The sequence below is a fragment of the Chamaea fasciata genome, unplaced genomic scaffold, assembly GCF_029207755.1.
Source record: "Chamaea fasciata isolate MVZ Bird 193981 ecotype frontalis unplaced genomic scaffold, bChaFas1.0.hap1 SCAF_5, whole genome shotgun sequence".
NCBI lineage: Eukaryota > Metazoa > Chordata > Aves > Passeriformes > Sylviidae > Chamaea > Chamaea fasciata.
This window is the reverse complement of record NW_027094090.1, coordinates 30,364,001-30,385,278: the sequence shown is the minus strand read 5'-3', so window position 1 is coordinate 30,385,278 and position 21,278 is coordinate 30,364,001. Positions and strand designations below refer to the sequence as shown.

General features: G+C 40.7%; 1 protein-coding gene across 3 annotated transcripts in view; it reads right to left on the bottom strand.

Annotated features, from left to right (window-relative positions):
• The window catches only part of ARID2 (AT-rich interaction domain 2), a 93,586-nt gene extending 75,583 nt beyond the window's left edge, over nucleotides 1-18,003 (bottom strand). The window contains exons 1-3 of one of the 3 annotated variants that reach the window (XM_066183134.1): nucleotides 17,321-18,003; nucleotides 17,067-17,160; nucleotides 15,849-15,946 (exon numbers count right to left, since the gene is read on the bottom strand). In XM_066183134.1, the coding sequence (XP_066039231.1) occupies nucleotides 15,849-15,946; nucleotides 17,067-17,160; nucleotides 17,321-17,412 (284 nt within the window). In that variant the 5' untranslated portion in view covers nucleotides 17,413-18,003. Of the gene's footprint in view, nucleotides 1-3,987; nucleotides 4,248-15,848; nucleotides 15,947-17,066 lie in introns of those variants that run through there. The other 2 variants (XM_066183133.1, XM_066183135.1) reach the window with 2 other exon arrangements.
• Between the last annotated feature and the right edge of the window lie 3,275 nt (nucleotides 18,004-21,278).

Below are 21,278 nucleotides of genomic sequence, written 5' to 3'. Positions count from 1 at the left end.
ACACACAACTGGAAAAGGAACATAATGTGACTCCACACATTGACTGCACTTAAACCTTGATTACTGAAGAAAAGTTGGGTACTACAGAGTATCCCAGGAGGCAGACAACAGCTGAGAACCAGTTTTAAAATTCTAAATCACTAATATAACAGAAGAAAAAAGGGTAGAAGAACAACCACTCGCCCAGAAAGATGCCAGCTGCTCAGTTACTTAAGTGTTACTGATAAAAAGCACACCTATCTATTTTTTTAGACAAAGGTGTAGAGGGAAAATCAGTCCTACAGATGATCCCCTTTCACACTTAGATCAATACTTAGTTCTCTCTCTTTAGTTTGTTTTTTTATGATGGAGTCTGTATATTTTGATTCCTCAATTAACATCCATACTAACACCTGAACATGAGAAAAACACATGATGACTGAGATATAAGATAGAAAAGGTAAAGCCACAACGTCAGTCACATCCAGCAAGTACGGTTGCTCACTGGCATGATCCTGCAGCAAACATACTTCCATGGGATCTGCTTCCTCTAAGGGAAGATGTTCTTACCTTGTATAGCATGAGCTGGATTATTGCCAAGCAGTACAGCTGCAGTCTTTGAACTGATCAGAGCTTAATAGAGGTCCATAAGATAACACTCAAAAAGTAAAAAGAATGAACAGGAACTCTGATACATTCTCTGACACACTCCTTTTTTTTAAAAAAAATACCATTTGAACTGCCTAAAACAACCTCATCACACCAAAATAACCAACCAACAAAACAAAGTCCAGAAACCTAACTAACTCGGTTATAGGGAAATAAATATAAAACATTACATAAATAATGCTACAAATATCCTGTTAGATGGCTCCTGGAATTTATCATCTTTTTTGGCATTTCAGTTCCCACAGTAAGAGCGACACACCTATCAAGGATTTGAGTCTTGGCAGCATCTAATTGAAAAGTATTTGTTTTCAAATGCTTCTCTATTCCCTCTCTGACAGAAGGTCCAGAACTGTACTAAGGATTCTCCCCTGTCCTGGGGTGACTGCATGGTCTGGTGTCGTCCAGACAAACAAATGTCTGTTGAAACAAGACATTCCCTTACTGATGGTACACTACAAAATTTCCTAACAATTCCACATTTTGCACTTGATTTCTTACACTTTATTTTCAACCTTAACTGTTTTATATTGCTCATAATAACCACCACAACTCTAGTGTAATTACTATTAACTCCATGCTATTTGTACTCTTTTAACCAAATACCCTCATGCTACGAAAATAATTTTCTTTGATTATGTGTCTTGATTATGCAGGAATTTCTCACAGTCAAGGATGATGTTTTCAAGCATAATTCACTCTCTTCTGCACTCACCCTACTCCATAAATCTACCCATCTCTCCACCTGCAACTTTTGGCATCACCCTTTCTTTGATGAACCCTACTATTTTACTTTCTTTCTGTAATCTATCATTGTCTCCTTGATCACCAGTACATAATATTCTCTCAAATATTATGCTGTTTGCATATAAAATCTATATACACACAACACTCTACAGGACAACCTGTGACTACAAAAGCTCTCCTATTCTAGGACCACTCCCAACAAAATGTTCCTACTCAGTTTTCTTGAAAGTAGCAGAGAAATAACTACCTCTATCATCATCATGTACCACCATTTAAAAACTCACGAAGATCCTCTGATCTCTCTCTCTTCCTCATTTAGTATCTGCATGCACATTACTAGGATGCTTTCTGAAGGTTTTACTAATTTAATCAATCATTCTCATCACACTGATTCCAAAACCTCTATTTATCTCCATTTGTAAAAAAATTGCAAGGAGACAACAAAAGTGTTAAGCCCTGAAAGTCACTTAAGTGACAAGACTTGATCTCATTCAGAAAAAAACTAGTTAAAAAGGTGTAAAGAATATACATTTGATTAATATATGTCTAAATATGTGGAGTCCTTTCATCTACATTCACTGTGTTGCTCTTCCTGCTTAGTCTATAATGGGACTTCCCTGCTCAAGAGTGGAAGCCTCCAGAAATTTAAAAGGCATGCAAACAAAAAACCCCTTTCTTTGCAGAAGATTAACCACAAGGCCATATAAATAACTTACAAAACTTGATTAAAAGTAAACCAATAAATAAACAACAGCAGTAATAAGCAATTCAAGACTAGAATCTGTTAGCTTGTCTCTAGCAGCAACGGACCCCTGATGCAGGTCTCCATGAAGGTAGATCTCTACAATTAAAAACAACACCAGCCCTCACCACTACCACAACCCTAAAAGCAGAGCTTTTATCACTAGCCATAGCCATATCACTACTGGGGGGCCAACGCCAGCAGCACAGCAGCCACTCAAGCGACAGCAGGACTGTCTGCTTGAAAAGGGATACCACAAGCTGTTATTTAAGATAACAGCAATAACTTCTGATGTACATAAGCAATCAAGAATGATGACCTATGTTCTTTTTACCCTCTTCTGTGCACTGAGGTAGGACAAGGGGTAGAGAAAGGAGATTATGTACTCCTTTTAAACAATGTGTCGCTTTTATTCTCTGGAAATATCAGTGTGGCTGCCAGGCCAAAACACAGTGGCAATGAGCACTACTGTAAACACAAATTCACATGATCTTTAGCAAAAAGCCAGCAATTAATAGCTATGCCAATCCAATTCCAAAGAAACTCCAATCATCGCAGAATCGAGAGCTATGTAGCTGGATGACAGTATCTGTCTAATAAAGTAGAAATTGCAGAGTTGTATGAAAAATAGTTTGTCTACATTTTTGACTAATTCACCTGCCCTCTGCTCACTAATTGTTTTGATCAGAGCAATTTACATTCCATAAATTGAAGTAGTTTTAAACAACAGCCATTCTATGTATTTTGATTAGAGAAGGTTGAGTTTAAAAGCTGTCTTAAATTGCATAAGCCTAGGGCCCAGGACAGGCAACAGTTTTGTATCACATATGATCAGGAAACGTCATAAAGAAACAGTACTTTGCACCGACTTCTACCTGTGAGATCCAAACTTGGTCTCTAAACCTTTGTGTTGGTAGGTATAAAAAATATTATTAGAGTTTTGGAATTTTTGCTCCATTAATCTTTTTCTCTTGTTGAATATTCATTCTTAACATACATGCCGAATTAGAATTTGGACAGGAAATCTATGCCATCTATCCCAAACTTAAGCTGACATCCAGACTTGTATATGCTCTCTCTATATCCACATACAATAAAATGTATTCACTTCTTATATAATCAGTATACAAAATGAAGTATACATAGACATTATTAATTTTCTCAAAGTGACAACAGCATTTTGAAGAAATTTTCACTGTTCCACAATGGTAACTATCATAGCTTTCTCAAGTGCAGCAATGCCCATGAAAAACTATTTTCCAAGATGAGGCCTTTCTCCCTGCAAGCTATTTAAGGAACAGATAAAATCCTTTATTTGATTATATGCAATTTTATGCCTTTATGATATTTTAATATAAGGGTAGAAGTAACAGTAATTGTGATGATAGTAGATTTTTTTAAAACCAAAATGAAAAAGGTAAATTCAGTATTAATGAAAAAATATAAACTAACAGAACAGAAATGAATTCTGCACATGCAGCAGTGGTAGTGCAAGCAAAGACACAGAAGAACCACTCTAAGGCTTGTACCAGTAAATCAGAACCTCACTGCAGGAAAGCAGATGGTGCAACTCAGTACTTTACAAATGACAGTCTTCACTCAGCAGCAACCCAGCATCTGGGCAACAAGTCAATTAATATCCAGTGAACAATTTAAATGAGGGAGTTAGCTATTAAAGAGCAACTTATCAGCATTTGATTACATAACCCCTCCTTTTCCTTCTACAGTATCTACCCCATCTGCCCTTCCAAACAGTGTTCTCTCCAAAATTCCCATTCCTGTCTCATGACCCAGTGCATGAATGCACGCAGCTCACACAACATTTGTATTTCCTCCGTTTGCAATTCAACTACCTGTGCACAAAAGGTCTCCTCTCCTGCTCTCATTAAAATACCTCCAAACACCTTGTCTTTCCTCTCTCTCGGCCTAGAGGTGACTGAGAAGCAACAGTCTTTTATCTCACCCACAGAGTTGGCACGTGCCTCCAGCTGGGTACCTGAGTATTCAGAGCACAAGTGCCCCCCGCCAAGCCAGCAACCCCGCAGCACCTGTGCACCTTACACCCTCCCAGCTGCACACGGGCATCAGCTGCCTGCCTGCTCAGGAGGTGTGTGTCTGCAAGGGGCAGGCGAAAAGACAAGAAATACATGAAATCTCTGAAGCCACAAACCATAGCAAACACATACCACCTGAGCCAAAAAAAGCCTTGAGAAAAAAGCCCAAGGGGTCACTTCCCCCTCCTGCTCTTCTACAGTGGAATCTTGTACTGGGCACCTTTTAAAGACTCATCCAGTAAGGCAATCAGGTCCACAATCCCACATATTTACACTGTTACTGCATGTTATATTATGTGTGACAATTATATTTATCTTGTGTCCATTACACAATAACTTTCCACCATTATTTCCACAATATTAAAAAAAAATTAGTCATATTTATTTTGATACTGTGGATACCAGAAATCAGCAATACTAGGGATTACAATATACCACTGAAAACAATACAAGTAAGTAAACTCTTGGGTAAGTTTCTGAAAACAAGAAACAATGGAAATATTTTTTGTTTTTCTTACTTAAGGTATGCAGCTCACTTTCCCCACCAAGGAAAACAAGCCTCTAACAGTTTACACATATGAAAAACAAAACCCTTTAAAAGGGTAACAACTGCCAAAGTTGCAACTTTTGGTTAGATGGAAAGACCTCCTGAAAGCAACTAATAAACAGTCTTTACACCAATTTCAGTATCCTAAGTTTTGAATGTGTCTTTACTGATTTCACTGGTTTACCTTCTACCCTTGCTAAGGCACATTCTGTGTTAATATACATGGTGCAGATGTTACACACCTGACCTTTACAAGCACACTGCAGGACTGACACAGGATGCCATCAATTTCAACCCGGCTCCAAAGCGGCACAAATTCTACCCAAGCAAATGTAGAGGCAATTCAACATGGTCAAAAGTCTACAAACAGAGATCTTACAGCAAACGTACAGAAGAATCAAATCACCATAAAACTAGCAAAATATTTTTGCTTTCTAACAGGCACATAAATTTATGGCACACAAACAGCCATACAGAAAACTATCAGTATGCTTAGGAAAGATGGGTGTTTGTTTAGTGTTATGTGCAGAACAGTGTATCATTTTTAAGTCACCTTTTTCTTTGATCTTAAAAGCACTTTCTTCAACAGCTGGACTAATCCTACTTTCAATACAATTAAACTGCTTATTAGGAGAATGAAAGCTACTCCAGAAAGACGAGATTTGTATACTGGTAACATAAAAATCTAAGCAGAAAAGCCCATTGCATTTATCTATCACAAAACCTACCTTTCTAGGAATGTAACAACATTTCACTAACAACAGCATATTGACTACAGAACATATTAATGAAACAACACTAAACATGATTAAATCATTGGCACCAAGTATTGTATTTTGATTTTCTAACCTTTTACCTTTTGACTATTATACCATATGCATTGACAAACATAACACCTTTCTAATTAATAACTTCATGTTACATAAACAGAGAAGCACATGGCATTAAACAGGATAACAAGTTCAGCAAAGTTGGAAGGAAATACAATAATTTGAAGTATTTATGGGGAAAAAGAATACCCCAAACCCCCACTTACTAAAAGTGTTCCAAGCTGTATGGTTGTTAGGGCCTTGTATACTCTTCAAACCCAGTATTGAATATACACAGTATTTCACTACAGGGGTCAGACTTCGCACATACCTCTGCTCAGAAACAATATTTTCACTAAAAAATAATTTTTAAAAACTGTATTTCTATGCCTTAGAATTACAAAAATGTCCTTGGAAGAACAGGCAAAATGTACCCAACGCTGCAATGCCTGACTAGGTCCTGCAGAGTACCTGAAAACACATTTTTCAGGTGTGTGAAATACCCTTTATACATTCATCTGGATCCTGTGAATGCAGCATGCCCACAGCTGCAGAATTTGTTTTTCAGGTACCACAGAACCTATTAGTGTTTTGCTGTAAAATTCAGTATTTTACTGTTGCTAGGCACCTGACATTTAGTGCTTTGTCCTCTTGCCCTTTTACCTGCATACATCCTTTTTCTCCTTCAATTTTCTTACAATTAGAAATTCATTTGATTACAATAAATATCCCATGTGCAGTCAATGGGTACAGACATCAAGGGGACAAGGAACAGAGAATTAATTATGGTCTGTAGTCAAAAGATTGAGAAGATGATGATCAGAAGAAAATGAGAGACAGAAAGAGCTACACAGCCAGGATAAACAGTATCACAACAGTGAATCCCCCTCAGTCCACAAGCCAAAGGAAAGGATTTCTCAATTGGCCTATGTGGGTAACACCATGGAAGGCAAGACAGTGGAGAACAGATGCCCAGAAAGCAAACTCAAAACCTCTTTAGAAATAACTAATATTAAGATTAATCAATTACCACATTGAATGATGAGTCAGAATTATGTGTACATTGATACAAGAGATTAATATTGCCATGGAATTTATTCCCATTTCTTTCAGAGAGCACAAGGCTCTACTGTAAAGAATATTCTCCAGAAACACAGTTACAGTTGCACATTCATACTTACATGAGGCAATTCCTGATTTTTTCAGGTATTTATAACTAGCATTAAATGAATATGTACTGTTAGAAATTTTCATTTTCCTGGGGTTTCATAGATGGTACTGGGGAGTGAAAAGCAGCCAAGAAAGAGCTTGGTAATCTACAGCATTTCAAAGCTATACTATCATCCCAAAATTACAGAGGACATCTGTGAATTCTGTAACATGGCACTGTTTACCTGGCCAGCACCTGGATTCTTCATCATTTCATAGAGGTCACTAGAAAATGGACACCCCTGACCAAAATAATCAGGTAAGAGAACGGCTCCTGAGAGTATTTCCACAAGTTTTCTTCTAATATATAGATTTGAAAAGCAAACTAACTCATGCACATAGTTCTACATTTATCCTACATGATAATAATTATTAATGTACTCAAAACATGCTAGATTTACCTCCAGAGTAAACTATTTTCATTTAGCTTAATTAAGCCCCTGGGATGTACACCAAATGGAAAGTTCCCCCAGTACATTATGTTCCAGTAATCCAGGTTGTTACTGCACTTCAAAGAAATTGAACAGAGCTACTCAAAGTTAGTCACACAATTTGGTGATCTACGGACCTGAGAATCTCTGCACGTGGTTTATCATGGAAACAGAGCAACCTTTGGACTGGGAGGCAGAGGCCAACCAGCACACGTCACAGCACGTAACAACGAAGAAACACACGCAGCCAGAAGTATGGTCCAGCTCAACTTCAGCAATCACGTCAAAAGTCCACCAAACTCTGAGAGAAAAGGTCTCTGAAACAGAATGACTGCCCTACATGATTTTTATGTATCTTAAGCAGCTATGGATAGACAAGTAACACTGTAAATTATTCTGAGAGACTAATAATCCCAACAGTTGCTCCTCCCACACCAACAGAAAATAGTATGAAGAGAGCTCACTCTTACAGACAAACATGCTCCAGTGCATCATTCAACAAAACTACACTCTATTATATGTCATCTCTCTTGCAGCATAGCTGCCTTGCTACAGTTTATCTGGAGTTAAAAATAAATGCATGCATATTCAGTTTAACGCCCAGAAAACAAAAAGTGGAGTACTCAGCTTCACTACCTTCCTGCTTAAAATGTAATTCAGCTCTGGTTAAGACTTGAACTTGTTGCTCCAAGGAGACTGTATTTGAGATGTGATACCTTGCTCACTAATCTAGCACTTCAGGCAAAGCCTAAGCTCACTATTCTTGGTACCATCTTGCTGTTTTATTATCCTTCCTCAAGATAAGCTTCTTTCTTTCAACCGTTTCAATATTTCTCTGCTTAGGTATCCCAAGTTTATTTATTCCCTAAGGAATAAAGATTGTTCTTCCTCTCATCTGTGCTGTGTTTCCTGGTTCTCGACACTGTAGAGGGCAAACAACCTTATGAATAGTTTTATTTTCCCCATATATTCCTAATTTATATTCATTTTCAAATATTTAAGATATGACATAGAAGCATGAAGAGACACATACCTGCATTAAAGAGCTTACAGTCTCACACTTCTTCCCTTTGAGATAGGTAAACAAACATCAGTATGGCCACTTTATAAATAAGAATAAAAAGATTGCAAATGATTTAACTGAGGCCACAGAATCAATATGTATCAGCCTGGTAACCAGAAACAAAATCACGTGATGGGATCTCTGGCCCATACCCAATCCCCTCGGTGAACTGTGTTGACCTGCAATAATGTGGACTGATACTACAGTAACTCCAAGCAGTCCCATTTAAGCTGCAAAACACCAGTCCGACACTCACAACAAGCATTTTAAAACAAAACACAGCAAAACAAAATGCAAACAGCTCATTCCCATCATCTTACATAGTTAGTTCTCAGTTCTCCAATTCACAGAACATAACATTAACACTGTTTGAAAAACAAAACAGGATTTCTCAGCTATTGATTAAAGAGGAATTTTAAAAGAGAGTAATAGTAGCCTCTTTTTATGGATAGTTTTAACTAAGGCTGAAAATGAAGAAATTTTCCTGTCAGAAATGGATTTTATAGAAACAATTATTAACTGGATTAAAACTGGATTCTGTGAAAATAATTAATAACAATTAAAAATGGATTATTATAAAAACAATTGGGTTTAATGTATTTGGGTTTCATCTTATTTGACATGCACTCTCAAAGTAAAAACCTGAACCTCTGTGTACCTCCGGTGCCTCATCTGTAAAAACTAATCAATTGTATTTCTCTAGTTCACTGCTGGGAAAAGTGGGGAAAGGGTTAAGAAAGAAAGAAAAAAATGAGTATGAAAGTCTTATCTATTGAGGTTTAACTGCAAATAAGCAAGGTAATTAAAGTCTACTAGCTCCAGAAAAAAAATCAAACAAACAAACAATCAAAACCAAACCAAACAACTTTTCTTAGCCCAGGCCTCTTCCATTCCACAAAGAATGAAGTAATACCCTTGCATTCCATAGGCATTCTTGATCATATTGTAATTAGCTTAGCATTCATTCAAACCTAAGACATTAAAACAGATACTAATAATTTTAAAGCATAAATTAATTTAAATACTGTTTTGGTTGAAGAATAGAAAATGGTCTTAAATAAAAGTTTCCACCAATTCTTGGAAGATTTAGTAGGTCCTAAAAGTCCTCAGTTATTACAGCGTTGCCAGAAACTTGCTCTTTGTAGACTATTAGCTCTGACATCTGCCCAGATAAGCTTTCAAGTTAAACAGTAAGAATTCTGAATTAAAACTGAAGAACAACACTCACCCTTCCCCAAATAAACCAATGTATTTCAGTGTAACAGCAGCAACTGAGGTAATTTCTACAAAAAGCTTGCAGAAAATAATCAGGAAAATACATTAATGTTCATCCCACTAATTTTTCACTATATTTTCCAGCAGTAGAAAGGAGTTTACCCTCTGAAGGAAAAGCTGAGAAACACTGATAGAAGCCAAACCCATCTGCACAGTAAACAGGGATCACAATGTAATTCTAACAAAGAGCAATTTTAAGGTAACTACGTCCCTTTTCACCGGCTGCTTGCTCCCATCAGGTGAGTCCAAATGCAAATGTATTAGAAAACTTCTGCTTTCCTTCGAGCAGATTCCCAGCAACACTGACAAGACCACATCCATCCAAATAAGTAACTTCTATTGAGAGACATTCTGAGACTTTAACAACCGACATATTTAATTTCCCCAAATACAGCTTTATTGCATGAACAGTAACTAGTCCTGTTTATATGTTGGCTGTATGAGTCAGTACAACTGAAACAAAATTCCCCCTTCAACTATATGTAAAATATTCACTTAAGACTTTAAAAGAAAGGCCTTAGACACCCGACTGAAACATGCATTACACTTTTTGTCTCAAGGCGGGAAAAGCATATTTTAAGAAGAAATCGTCAAAATGTCATCCACGTATTTGTTTCCTGTCTTGCCAGTGACTGCAGGATTTGGGACAAAATAAAAGTGCAAAAGATGCCACAAAGTCAAGTCCATAGGCATGCAAGACGAAAGCCTTCATTATGGCATTATCCAAGGGTGGACAAAACCTGTAAGGTCAGCTGGTCTCTTTCTCTATGCCATTCCTGGCTCATTACCTGTTGCACATGTCTTGGTGTCCTGGCCAGGCTGGTGCCCACTGTGGGGGCTTCCCCACACTCTCCTTGGCATGCTGTTCATACCAGAAGGTATCCAGGTATATCTTGGGGGGTTTCGTGCTGCTGTCTGCTCTGAATTTTCTCCTCCCGTTTGGTCTCATCTCATACATTAACACAACCTCTTTTTGTTTAATTTTATTGAGAATTACCTCCCTTTTAACTGTTTAGATCCTTTAAAATGCTTAGAAGATTTTATTTCCCCTTCTCACACAAACTGTTAATTGAGCCAAGCAAAACATATTTATCAAATATTTTTTTTTAATCAATTAGTCCCTTTAGCTTTCTTAACATTTTGTTGCTCTTCCGTAAGTTTCTGTTAAGTTACCCCACCTGTTGCAAAGGCTCTGAAGTAAAACAGTACTCCAAACACAGTCCCATAATCTTATACAATAATCCATCTCCCATTTGTCTGATGTTTGCTCAATGCCACTGTGGATGCAATGTAAACTCGTTCTGAATTTTACAAAGTCTATATATCATATTGCGGATTGGGCCCTGTCCTTCCTGTCAGAAGCATGCACAAATCCCTTTCATATGAAAGGGAGTTGGGTTCACACAACTGACAGGATTATCAGGCCCATGGTATCACTCCTATCCCTTTTTCAGCAATGCTGCTTTCCAGCTTATTCCCTCACAATGAATACCTGTTTTGGATTACGGGCCCTCGACTGTTTTAGCTTGCATTCTTCCAACTAAATCTCATCTGCACTTTCCAACAATGTGCCTAATTTCTTTAGATTACCTTTTCTGCCCTGACTTGTGTTTAACTCTTCTACCATTGCCCGCTAATGCTGCAAGTGTAGTATTCAACCTCTCATAAAGTTAAACAAAGCAGACACTAAATATACCTAAAATGGCTAAACTTGTATTACTACGTGCACATGTAAGCACTGATGATACTCATTTAGCACCTAAAACTGCTGTGACTCACCACATCTATTCTTTCTACTTCGTTCTATTTCTGTTTATGGTCCTTCAGCCAATTTTTCATTAAGATGACTATCCATATCCATACATGATCCCTTAACAAGAGATTCTGAGATGTATTTGAATTTCAGAAAATATGTAAAATTTTACTATAGTTACAACTTTCTATTCATTTACTGGGGCCTTGAATCTGCAATCAAATCTGGCAAACAAGCCAATCCTGTACTTCTCCATGCTCATTGAACTGTGTGCAGAAGCTGTTGCAGTATCAGATCCTAATTTTAAATACTAAGCAAGAACAACAAAAAACCTCTCTTAAAGTAATTTTTGCTTAGAAAATTCCAGGGTTCTTATTATTGCTTCCCTGATATTTTTGCCATTATATTACTAAGAACAGAATCCTTTTTTATCTGGTTCTTAAGCTCATGTGTTTTTTTTTCTTTCCCCCTTTATTTTTTTTTTTAGAAATCAGTACTATTGTTTAATTTCTTAGAGGCATCTTGAAGATCAAATGACTTATAAATATCTTCAGATCTTTCAAGAACCCCCTCTATTTGTCATCAATAACTACTTCACATGGTTCTGATTTTTAACTGCTCACTGTTTTTCATCCTACTATTTATGGAATTTCAGGAAATTCAGCATAATGGCTTGTCTTAATAATAACTTTATGCAACTTCTCATTTATGAACTGATCACTTTCCTCTCTATTTCACTTCCCCCTACTTCCCCAATATTTAAAACAGCAAATTTTTATTCACCTTAAACTATTATTAGCTAATTACTACTGCCTTTGCCAATTGCTTACAATATGTATGTGCTGTCCACCTTTCAGGAATTCTCAGCAGAACTAAGACAAACTTATTTTACCTCACAACTAGTTCTTTCATATCATTTATCTTAATGTAGATAAATAACTTTGAAAAGCAAACTAATCTTCAGTTCAGTTAGGCATACTTCATTCACACATTTAAGCTTACCAGGTCTCTCACTCCCCCAAACTAGATGAAGATCCACAACAGAAATAAATGTATCCCTTGCACTCAAATGAAAACAAACAAAACCTTATACCAACACATGAGGTCACATCAGCCCAATTCTTTGTAGGACTGTAATGTAATCAACCAATAAGATAAAAAACAGGCTATATTCCATGTTAGCTTTCTTTTGACCTACTGGGTGTTAACCAACAAAAACATAAATGTATGTCCACATTACTGATGTTTACATGTATTACCCCATACTAAAATATTTTCATTAACGTGATAAAATTATTTTTCGAGAAGCATTTAGAAAATGCTTTACTCATTGAAATGAACCTCAACTGAAATTAAACATCCAATCTGCACTACATCCAGGGGAATAACACTCCCTGTTGCTGTAAAGTCTTAGAGAACTACATCAACAAGTACAGTCTATCAGTGGTTATCAGCACTGTGGCTTTTGACTGTTCACTAAGAACCACAGTGCATAAATTACTTCACCTGTAAGACAGCTCAAAGCAAGAGAGCCACTAAGTTTGAATGGTTCAGACTTTCCTTATTATAAATTACTTTTTCCAGTGAGAGAAAAGGGAAGGCAGTGCAAGGGAGAAGGGGTAGATAGGTTATCATGTATTCAACTATCACCTACCATAACACCTATTGGAATTGCATCACAAGTTTAAACAATTCACTGCTTTAATGAAGCTTAACATAGATTCCCAAAGACACACAGCAAAATTCCAGAACAGTCAAATTAAAAAGTTACTTTACCAAAAATACACACCTCAAGAACTACCTCAAGAAATACCATAACCCAATGGCAGTTTTGCAAAACATTCAGTTTCATCCAGCCAACAGGACTACTGACCTCACACAAACAAATCAATTTTCTAATTTGTTTACATAGTAACTTTAAGTAAAAATAGCAGCCTTGTTAGTGGCAACACAGCAAAACGTGCAAGTGGTCCATGTAGCTTGAGAACTTCTATCAGTCAACACACACTATGCCAGATGTTCCATAGGAAGAAGCAACTTTCACCACAAACCACCCCAAATCCAAATCTGCAAACATATTCATGTAGGTGCACACTACTGAATCCCTCTGAATTCAACAGGGCCTCCATCTGCCATGCATGTCCCTCCCTTCACAGTACACATGATACACGATTGGATAAAAATTGAAATAAAAGTTGATAGGCCTCAATTTGTCTGGCTTTGCTTGGAAAGTAATTACAGTAGTGAGGCCAAGATTATAGTCATACTTGAGGTTCACAAAACACACTTCTTGTTCTCCAAAGGTAATTGCCCAGCAGTTCATTCAAATCTAGCCTTGTAAGAAACCTCAGATTATGTTCTTCAAGACAGACAAGCTAGATCCTTTTAACAAAATTATTATTAGAGCATTTCTTCTTTCCCTAGAACCAAATACCATCCCCCTTACACCTTCTAGGTTAAAGCTAAACAAATGTTAACCTAGCAGAGAAATGTGTACATACAGTCTTATTACTGCACATGGAAGAAGGTGAACTCAGCTGGGAAACAGTTCACATCCAACTTAGATTATGTGAGAAGCAGCAGTGAGTAAAGCAGCAGTTCAGAAGAAACAAAACCAAACAAAACCCAAAATGATCACTAAAAATCAGTCCACCCCCCAACCAACAACTTTGATAGTTTATTTCAGAATGGCTTAATCACAGAGATTATGATAAAGACATTTTTAAGATTCTTCATCTTAAATGTTTATCAACTTTTTTTCCTAAATTCCAAATAAACAAAAACCCTTTAAATTATTTGTATGTAATCAGTTATATATGTATTCAACAATTATATTTTAAATAATGTCAATACCAGCATGCCAATAATAAAAATAACATTTTTGTATGTCTGATTCTAATTTAAAAAGTAATACCTTATTAAAAATTAATAGTCATTAGAAGGCTAAATTAACACTAATTGTGTTAACTGTCACAGCATATAATCGCTCTGAAAATACACATGAAAACAGAAATTACATATAATCTACTGCAAAAAGTCAGGCCATTCAAACACTTACAAAATATGGAAATAGAAATAAAAGGGTAAAAACAGAAAAACTATCATTTTGCAAATTATATGTAAAATCTAGTCAACTAAAAAATTACATGGTCCAACAGAAAGACTCAAGAAGCAAAAAACTGCCTTCTATGATGTGACAAATCTTCAGCAACACAGCAACACTATCTCAATACTGTGTAGGAGAGGAGGAAAAAAAAAAAAAAAAAAAAAAGAGGGAAGGACATCCTGAAGCAAGTTTCCCACTTAATTTCTAGGCCTGCCACCAATCATAAACTCTACTAAAGCTATTAACAGTGGCAGTTTATTTTCATAACCTGGATCTTAAAGCAATCATATGCCACCACCAAAAAAAAACCCCCAAAATTTCAGTTACTACAAATATCTGACTAAGGTTTTCCAGACATCACAGTAACTCAATAACTGCTCCACTGTGCTATGAACTCTACAGCTTCAAGCTGGAAGTCAATCTAGGACAACCAATAGAAAGTGCACCTGTACAATTACTGCATTTCCTAATGCAGAAGGCAAAACTAAAGACAGATAAAGCTTGTGTGTACTCAGCTCACCAAAACAGAAATCCAAAAGCCCATACTTATTTTGTACATACTGAACATCTATGTTGTCATTAACTGCAATGAAAAAATATCATATTTATAATTCAGAAACAGAAAATTACATTCCTTAACCAACATACATATAACTTCATTTTAAATGAAATGTAAGTATACATAGCATCTAAAACAACTATATACACAATCATTTAAAAATCTTTTCTGCAAAGAATAATCACCCAAACTTAATAAAAATAATTTTTTTAAACAGTAATCTAGTAAATTAAGAGTACCATACAAAATAATTTAAAATATTCAATATGAACTCCATGCTACAATGAAAAATAACCTCTATCACAAAAAAATAATCTGTATCATTTCCAAGGAATGCAATCTTATTTTTAAAACCTGCAGAAATTTACTATTTTGCAAGTAATAAAAAGATTATTTACCTCTTTGTACTCTAAAATAAAAAAGAATAATATATGCTGCTAGTAACTGATAATAATATAATTTGTGCAAAACAGTCTACCTTCCTGCAGATGCATTTTTATAACACGTCTGACCCCACTAAGCAGTAAACAAATTAACATATATCAACACATTTCAGTGCTCCAAATATTAACCTAAGTTTGTAAAACTAGAATAACACGATCTCTTAGTAACAGTCCTTTAGTACCGTCATCCTAAAACAATCAAAAAAATGGCCTCTGACATATATTGTTTATGTACTTGGGATCCCTTCAAAGTTTAAGGCTTCCAGATGTAAAATAAAAATAACTACAAAACAGAATCACCTTTAACTGATCATTGCCCCAGACAAGAAAGGAATTACAAGTTCTTTTCTGCTTTTTTTTAATAGCATTTTAAAAGAGTAGGGGTATTTTTATTATTGCACACACTGAAAACTAAATATAACCCCGCACTCAAAAATACTACTGCAACAGCTTGATAGCACTCACCGCAAGTAATACTGTTTTAAAGCGAAGGCAGCGTTAGAACAACTTCTGGGAAAGTTAAACTCTTCTACAATTTCTCCCCACTGATTCTTCTCTGATACCTGTCAAAAACAGCACACAAGCCGAGATACACAACGTACACGTAAACATGTTGCTGACAGCGTACATCACAAAAAAAAACACAGGCTGCCATGAAGCAAATAGATGAATATATAAAAAGAAACAAACATGAATGTATATGGGATTTAGGACTATATATTTTACTGACAGTCGGTAGTATTCCCCTTTCGGGAATAATCCCGGTTCTCAGGGGTCTTTTACCGCATTTATTTTTTAACATACACATTATTTTTATCGGGGGGGACGGCCGGGAGCGGTGGTATTGTTTTGGGGTTTGTTTGTTTTTGTTTTTACTGCCTGGACAATAACCAATCGGGAGTCCCTCTGTCGCCCCCTTTTAAATCCTAACGCGGTCCGTTAAAAACCCAAAGAAGTTTAAAATAATGCAGGGAAGTGCTGGCGGGGGGCGCCCCCTGGGCTGCGGGGCGCGGGGGCGCCGGCCCGGGGGGTCCCCTCAACACAGATCCACAGACACAGAGAGGCCTTTCTTTTGAGGCCTACATTTCTGTCCCCAGCCTTGAAGCCTAAAGATGGCTATTTGATTACACACCGTCTTGGGTGCCCCTTTTGTTATTTTTCCCCGGGAAGGGCTCGGAGGGCAGCGCCCGGCCCCCCCCGGCTGCGAGGATCGTTCCCTAGCCCATGCTCCGTGCCGATTATCGATGTTAAACATGCCCGCTAATTTTGAGTTGCACTAAAACTGCACTCAGACTCTCCTCTGTCTCTCCCTCTGCAAGAGAGACACGCACAGAGCTGCCACCACAGCCGAAAGAAGCCTGCTCTCGCCGCCCAGCAGCTCCCTGCTCCCCCCTCGCCTTCCCGCGGGAGGGGGGCATGGGCGAGGGGGTCCGGCGGAGGCGGAGGAGGCAGGAGTGGGGTGCGCGCCGTACCCTCTGGTCCCCCTCCATCGCTCCGCCGACAAGGCCGAGCCACCAACCTGCCTATCTGCTCGCTTCCTCCTTCCACCCCCCACCTTCGCTAACCGGCTTTAAATAGGACGGTTCCCGGCCACCCCGGCTCCCCCCGCCACCCCCGGGGGTCAGAGGAGACTTTTGGGAAGAGGTTAGTGGGAGGGAAACCCAAATTAAAACTTCCACTCACCTTCCCAAATCCGCCTAAAGTGGTGACTCTGGTATAGAGAGCGTGAAGATCCAGCTCCTTCCCACCCACCACGGGGATCTTCTTAAAAGGAGACCTGCCAAAGGATATACACACAAAACACCACAACTTGTCAGCTCTGCCCCCTTTTCTCCCCTCGCTGGGGCTGCCGTGTCCTTCAGGGAAGGGGCTGGAAGTTGGATCTGGTCGATTTAAAAGCCTCCCCCCCTCCCGTTCCATCTCCCCATTTTCCTCACCCTCTGCTGTGGTGAAACTGCCGCAGCTCGTCCAGGAAAGCGAGTCCCTTTCTCCGCTGGTCTGCGTGGTTTTTACCCGTCGAATTTGCCATTTTTGTAATAAAAAAGGTTCTCGTAAAAAAAAAAATCCAATTAAAAAAAAAAAAAAACCGGCCGACAACAACAACAACAATCCCCGGCTCCTCCTTGTCTTTAAGAGACCCAGGTGCCCGTGCTCGGCCGGGGATCAGCCATGGAGAGGGGCTTGTTTAAAAAAAAGTTTAAAAGGAATAAGGGAGCCCCGAGAGTGTGGTAATTGCGAGTCCTGTCTCCACACAACACACGGGCGAAGAGGCAGGGAGGGAGAGGGGCACCTCTCAGTAATTCCTCCTCCCGCGGCTGCTGCCTCTCTCAGCACCACAAACCCAGCCGATCCAGCCTGCACATGAGACTCAACATGGTGCTGCTGGATCACACAATGAATTGGGTTACTGTTGTGGTGGGGCGGGGGGGGGGGAGCCGGAGTGAGGTATTGACAGTGTGTGTGTGTTACAGCCGCGGCTCCATGCGATCTCCCTCCCTCGCTCGCTCGCTCCCTCGCTCGCTCCCTTACACACACACACTGTACAGCTACGGCGGCGGCGGCGGTGGCGGCGGCAGCGGGATTCACTTCTCTTCTCGCTCAGACAAAAAGATCTGAGGCCGCCGTGCTTCTGCCTGGACGAGAGCGCGACACAGCGGGCCCCGGAGGCCGGTTCCGGTACTGCAGGAGGCAGCTCCAAAGGCAAAAGCCAGCACAGCCCCAGCAAGCAGTTCCTGGCGGGGAACAATAGGCTCCTCTCGCCGCTAAGGGCTCATCTGCAATGTGCCGCAAACTTCACACAAAGCCGGGCGGAAAGAGGCGAGGGAGAGGGAGAAGAGGGAGGAAAAAAACGGCTACTACCGGCTGTTCCGGGGCGCGGGGCCGGTGCGGGGCCCTCCCGTGCCAGGCTCGCGCCGACCGGCCTCTCTCCGCTGGCTGCCGGCGGGGGGGGGGGTGTGGGGGGGGGCGGGGGGGCGGGAAAGGTGGATTTGGAAAGCGGGGACGAATTTTTTAATTGGACTAAACCCAACGCCCTGAGTTCAAGGGGAGATAAAACAACAACCGAAGGGGGCACTGGTGGGATGTGGACTTTCGGAAAACTTTCCGAGTCCCCCGGGCCGAGGTGTTTCCAAGGGCAGGAAGTCGCCCCGGATGGCACGGCGGGGGCGGAGGGGGGGGCAGCAGGAACCCCTCATTTCGAGGCATGAGGGCTTTAAAACTCCCCAAAGAAGAATGCCGAGTGCTCTCCCGAGTAGGAGGTGCCCTGGCGATTTGTCAGCAGGAGCCTAGGCTCAGGGTCACTCCATGAATATTTCTTTTTCCTTCTTTCTCTTGAGATACTACGGCCTGTAATCTAAGTGCCTCAAGACCGCTGTATACAATCTAAGACGCTCATATCTTTCTCTACATTGGCAAATGGAACATGCAGCACAAAAATAATGGAGGAGGGAGGTCTTGGCCCTCACCCTGGATGGGCAGCAGCCCCCAGTGGCACTGCAAGCCTCTTCTCTTCTGCCTGTGGTGTGCGCAGTGTTTGTAAACACTCACCTCCTGACGTGTTTTCCACATGGGAAACAAGGAGAAGACCTGCACGCCGACCATGGAGAAGCTTGGTGCCACTTGGGCTAAACAGGAGCAAGGGCCCGTGGGGTGAAGCGTGCCTTCCATCAAACCTTGGCTCCTCAGGTAAAACAAGCGGTGCCCAGGTGGGCATTTGTCCTTCCCTGGCATGCAGACAGCCGCAGGTGAGTGCTTGCTCCAGTTTAAGAGACTCTGAAGGAATATTTGCCCCTCACAACCCATACATTAAAATCCAAACCTAGATCGGGCCTACAGGGTTGGGGTTTTTTTAAGCAGAACTCAATATAGTCAGTAAGGAGCTGTATTTTAGAATCAATGGCACATGATGGCCTCCAGTGAGCACTTAAAGAAGGAAATCTGCAATTCCTTTCTACTCCCTGTACTAACTTCAGAAAACAATTTTTTTTCAAAGAAATTTTTTTGTCCTTTTGACTTGAATGCTGTTTCAAGCTTGAATATAGAGAGAGATACAATAATGCTTGGTAAGATTTGCCCCGGATTCATGATTTGCGGGGCAGAACGGAGATGTACCTGAGTTTCAAATTAATACTCTGTACTGAAAGTTGGTGGTGTGTGGATTTCAGAGTATGAAATGCATACTGTCTTATTCACTGTAGCATTAAGAGCCTTCCCTTCCCCCCCCCCACCCCCTCCCCTAAAATTAGACCTTCAGATCTTGGTCTGCAGATCTTGTCTCTGACACTCTGAGCTTCTGCTATGTCAGCTACAGTATGCCTAAGACTGCCAAAGCCAGGATAATACGAATCAGAGAGGTTTAAAACAAGCGAATGGGGGCCTAAATCGCTCTTTCAGAGACACAGTCAAACCTCTCTTGACGGGAGGGCGGTGGTTTTTAATCATGCCTTAAAAATTCCTTAAAAGCAGGGGGTCTCCCCTCCGCGAGGGGCGGTCGGCTGAGGTGAGTCGCCGCTCGCCCGGGCGCTCTGTGAGGGTAGCGGGGGCAGAGGGGAGGACAGGCAAGTTGCGTAGCAGGGCTAGGTGGGTTTCCATGCTAAGCACAGCAATTGCGCACGGTCCCTTACGTAACTGTCAGCCGGGGATTCCCTAGACAGGGTCACTTTATTCAACCATTACACAGACCCCGGCCGCCGCTCCGGCGCGCCTGGGCTGCCGCGGTCGCCGCGACTGAGACTGCGGCTGCTGCAAGGGAGCGCGGCGGCTCCTCACAAAATGGCGGCGCCCATGGAAGCGGCAGCCCCATTTTGTGCCCGGCAGAGCCTGTCAACAAACGCCGACTTGGCCGAGGCTGAGGAACAGAAGGCGGCGGCTCGTTCGCGTTACGGAGCGCGGAGGGAGGAGAGCGGAGGATTTCACCGCCCTCCCGCCGCCGAGAAGAGACTCTCGAGCGCGCGCGTTGGGGGAGGGAGGAGAGGGAGGTGAAGGGGGACGCGAGCAGCCAGCGAGTCAGAGGCTGCGCTATCCCAGCGCGGAGCTGCCGGAGCTGCGGCGCGGGGGAGGGGAAGGCGAAGGCCAAGGCAGGCGGCCTTGGCGCTGCCCTCGCTGGGGCGTAGCTCCCGGCGACCCGGGGGCTGCGGAGACGCGGGGGTTGCAGGAGCGGCTGGCGACGCCGCGCCGGAGCCCGGGGCTGCCCGCACGGGGGGCGATGCGCCCCGCTCCCGCACTGCCCGGGCGGGCGGGACCGTTCTTGTCGGATTCCGGCGAACCTGTAATGAATGACAGGACGATCGAGCTCCTTGTGTAGCTAACTAGGTCACTGTCAGCACTTAATTACTGTTTGTTTCATTTTAGTGCGTGCCTTATGAATAAACCGGCTATTAGGCTGATGCTTCAAGTAACATTATCCAGCACCAAGGTACAAAATGTCTGTATCGGACTCTGATCTTGCGATGCCAGCTTGGTAATAATAATTACTATTTTACTTTAACGATATCTTGGTTCTTATAGCTTGGTTATTCAGCTTATAGCTGAAACAGGTGGAGATACCTTATGATATCTTATGATAAGGTTGAAGCTGATATGTGAAGCTGATTCTAGTCTGACACCACCGGCTTTATTTGTTTTATATTTGTAAAACGGGACTCCTCTGTTTTTAGAGGTAGAGAAGGGACTTGTGCATGAAGACTTTTTTTTCTGATCTATTTGTCTTAATATGCATGCTTTTTAATGGTATTAAATAAAGGAAATTACCTGTTTCTGGTGGAAGTCATAAATTTTAAATGTTCCAAAATTACCTTGATATTAAGGAATTATGAAATACCTTGTTGCATACTAAAGGGTAAAAGATCAAAAGTAAGGAAAAGGAAAAAATATTGCTGTTTAGAAAAAAGTCCTTTT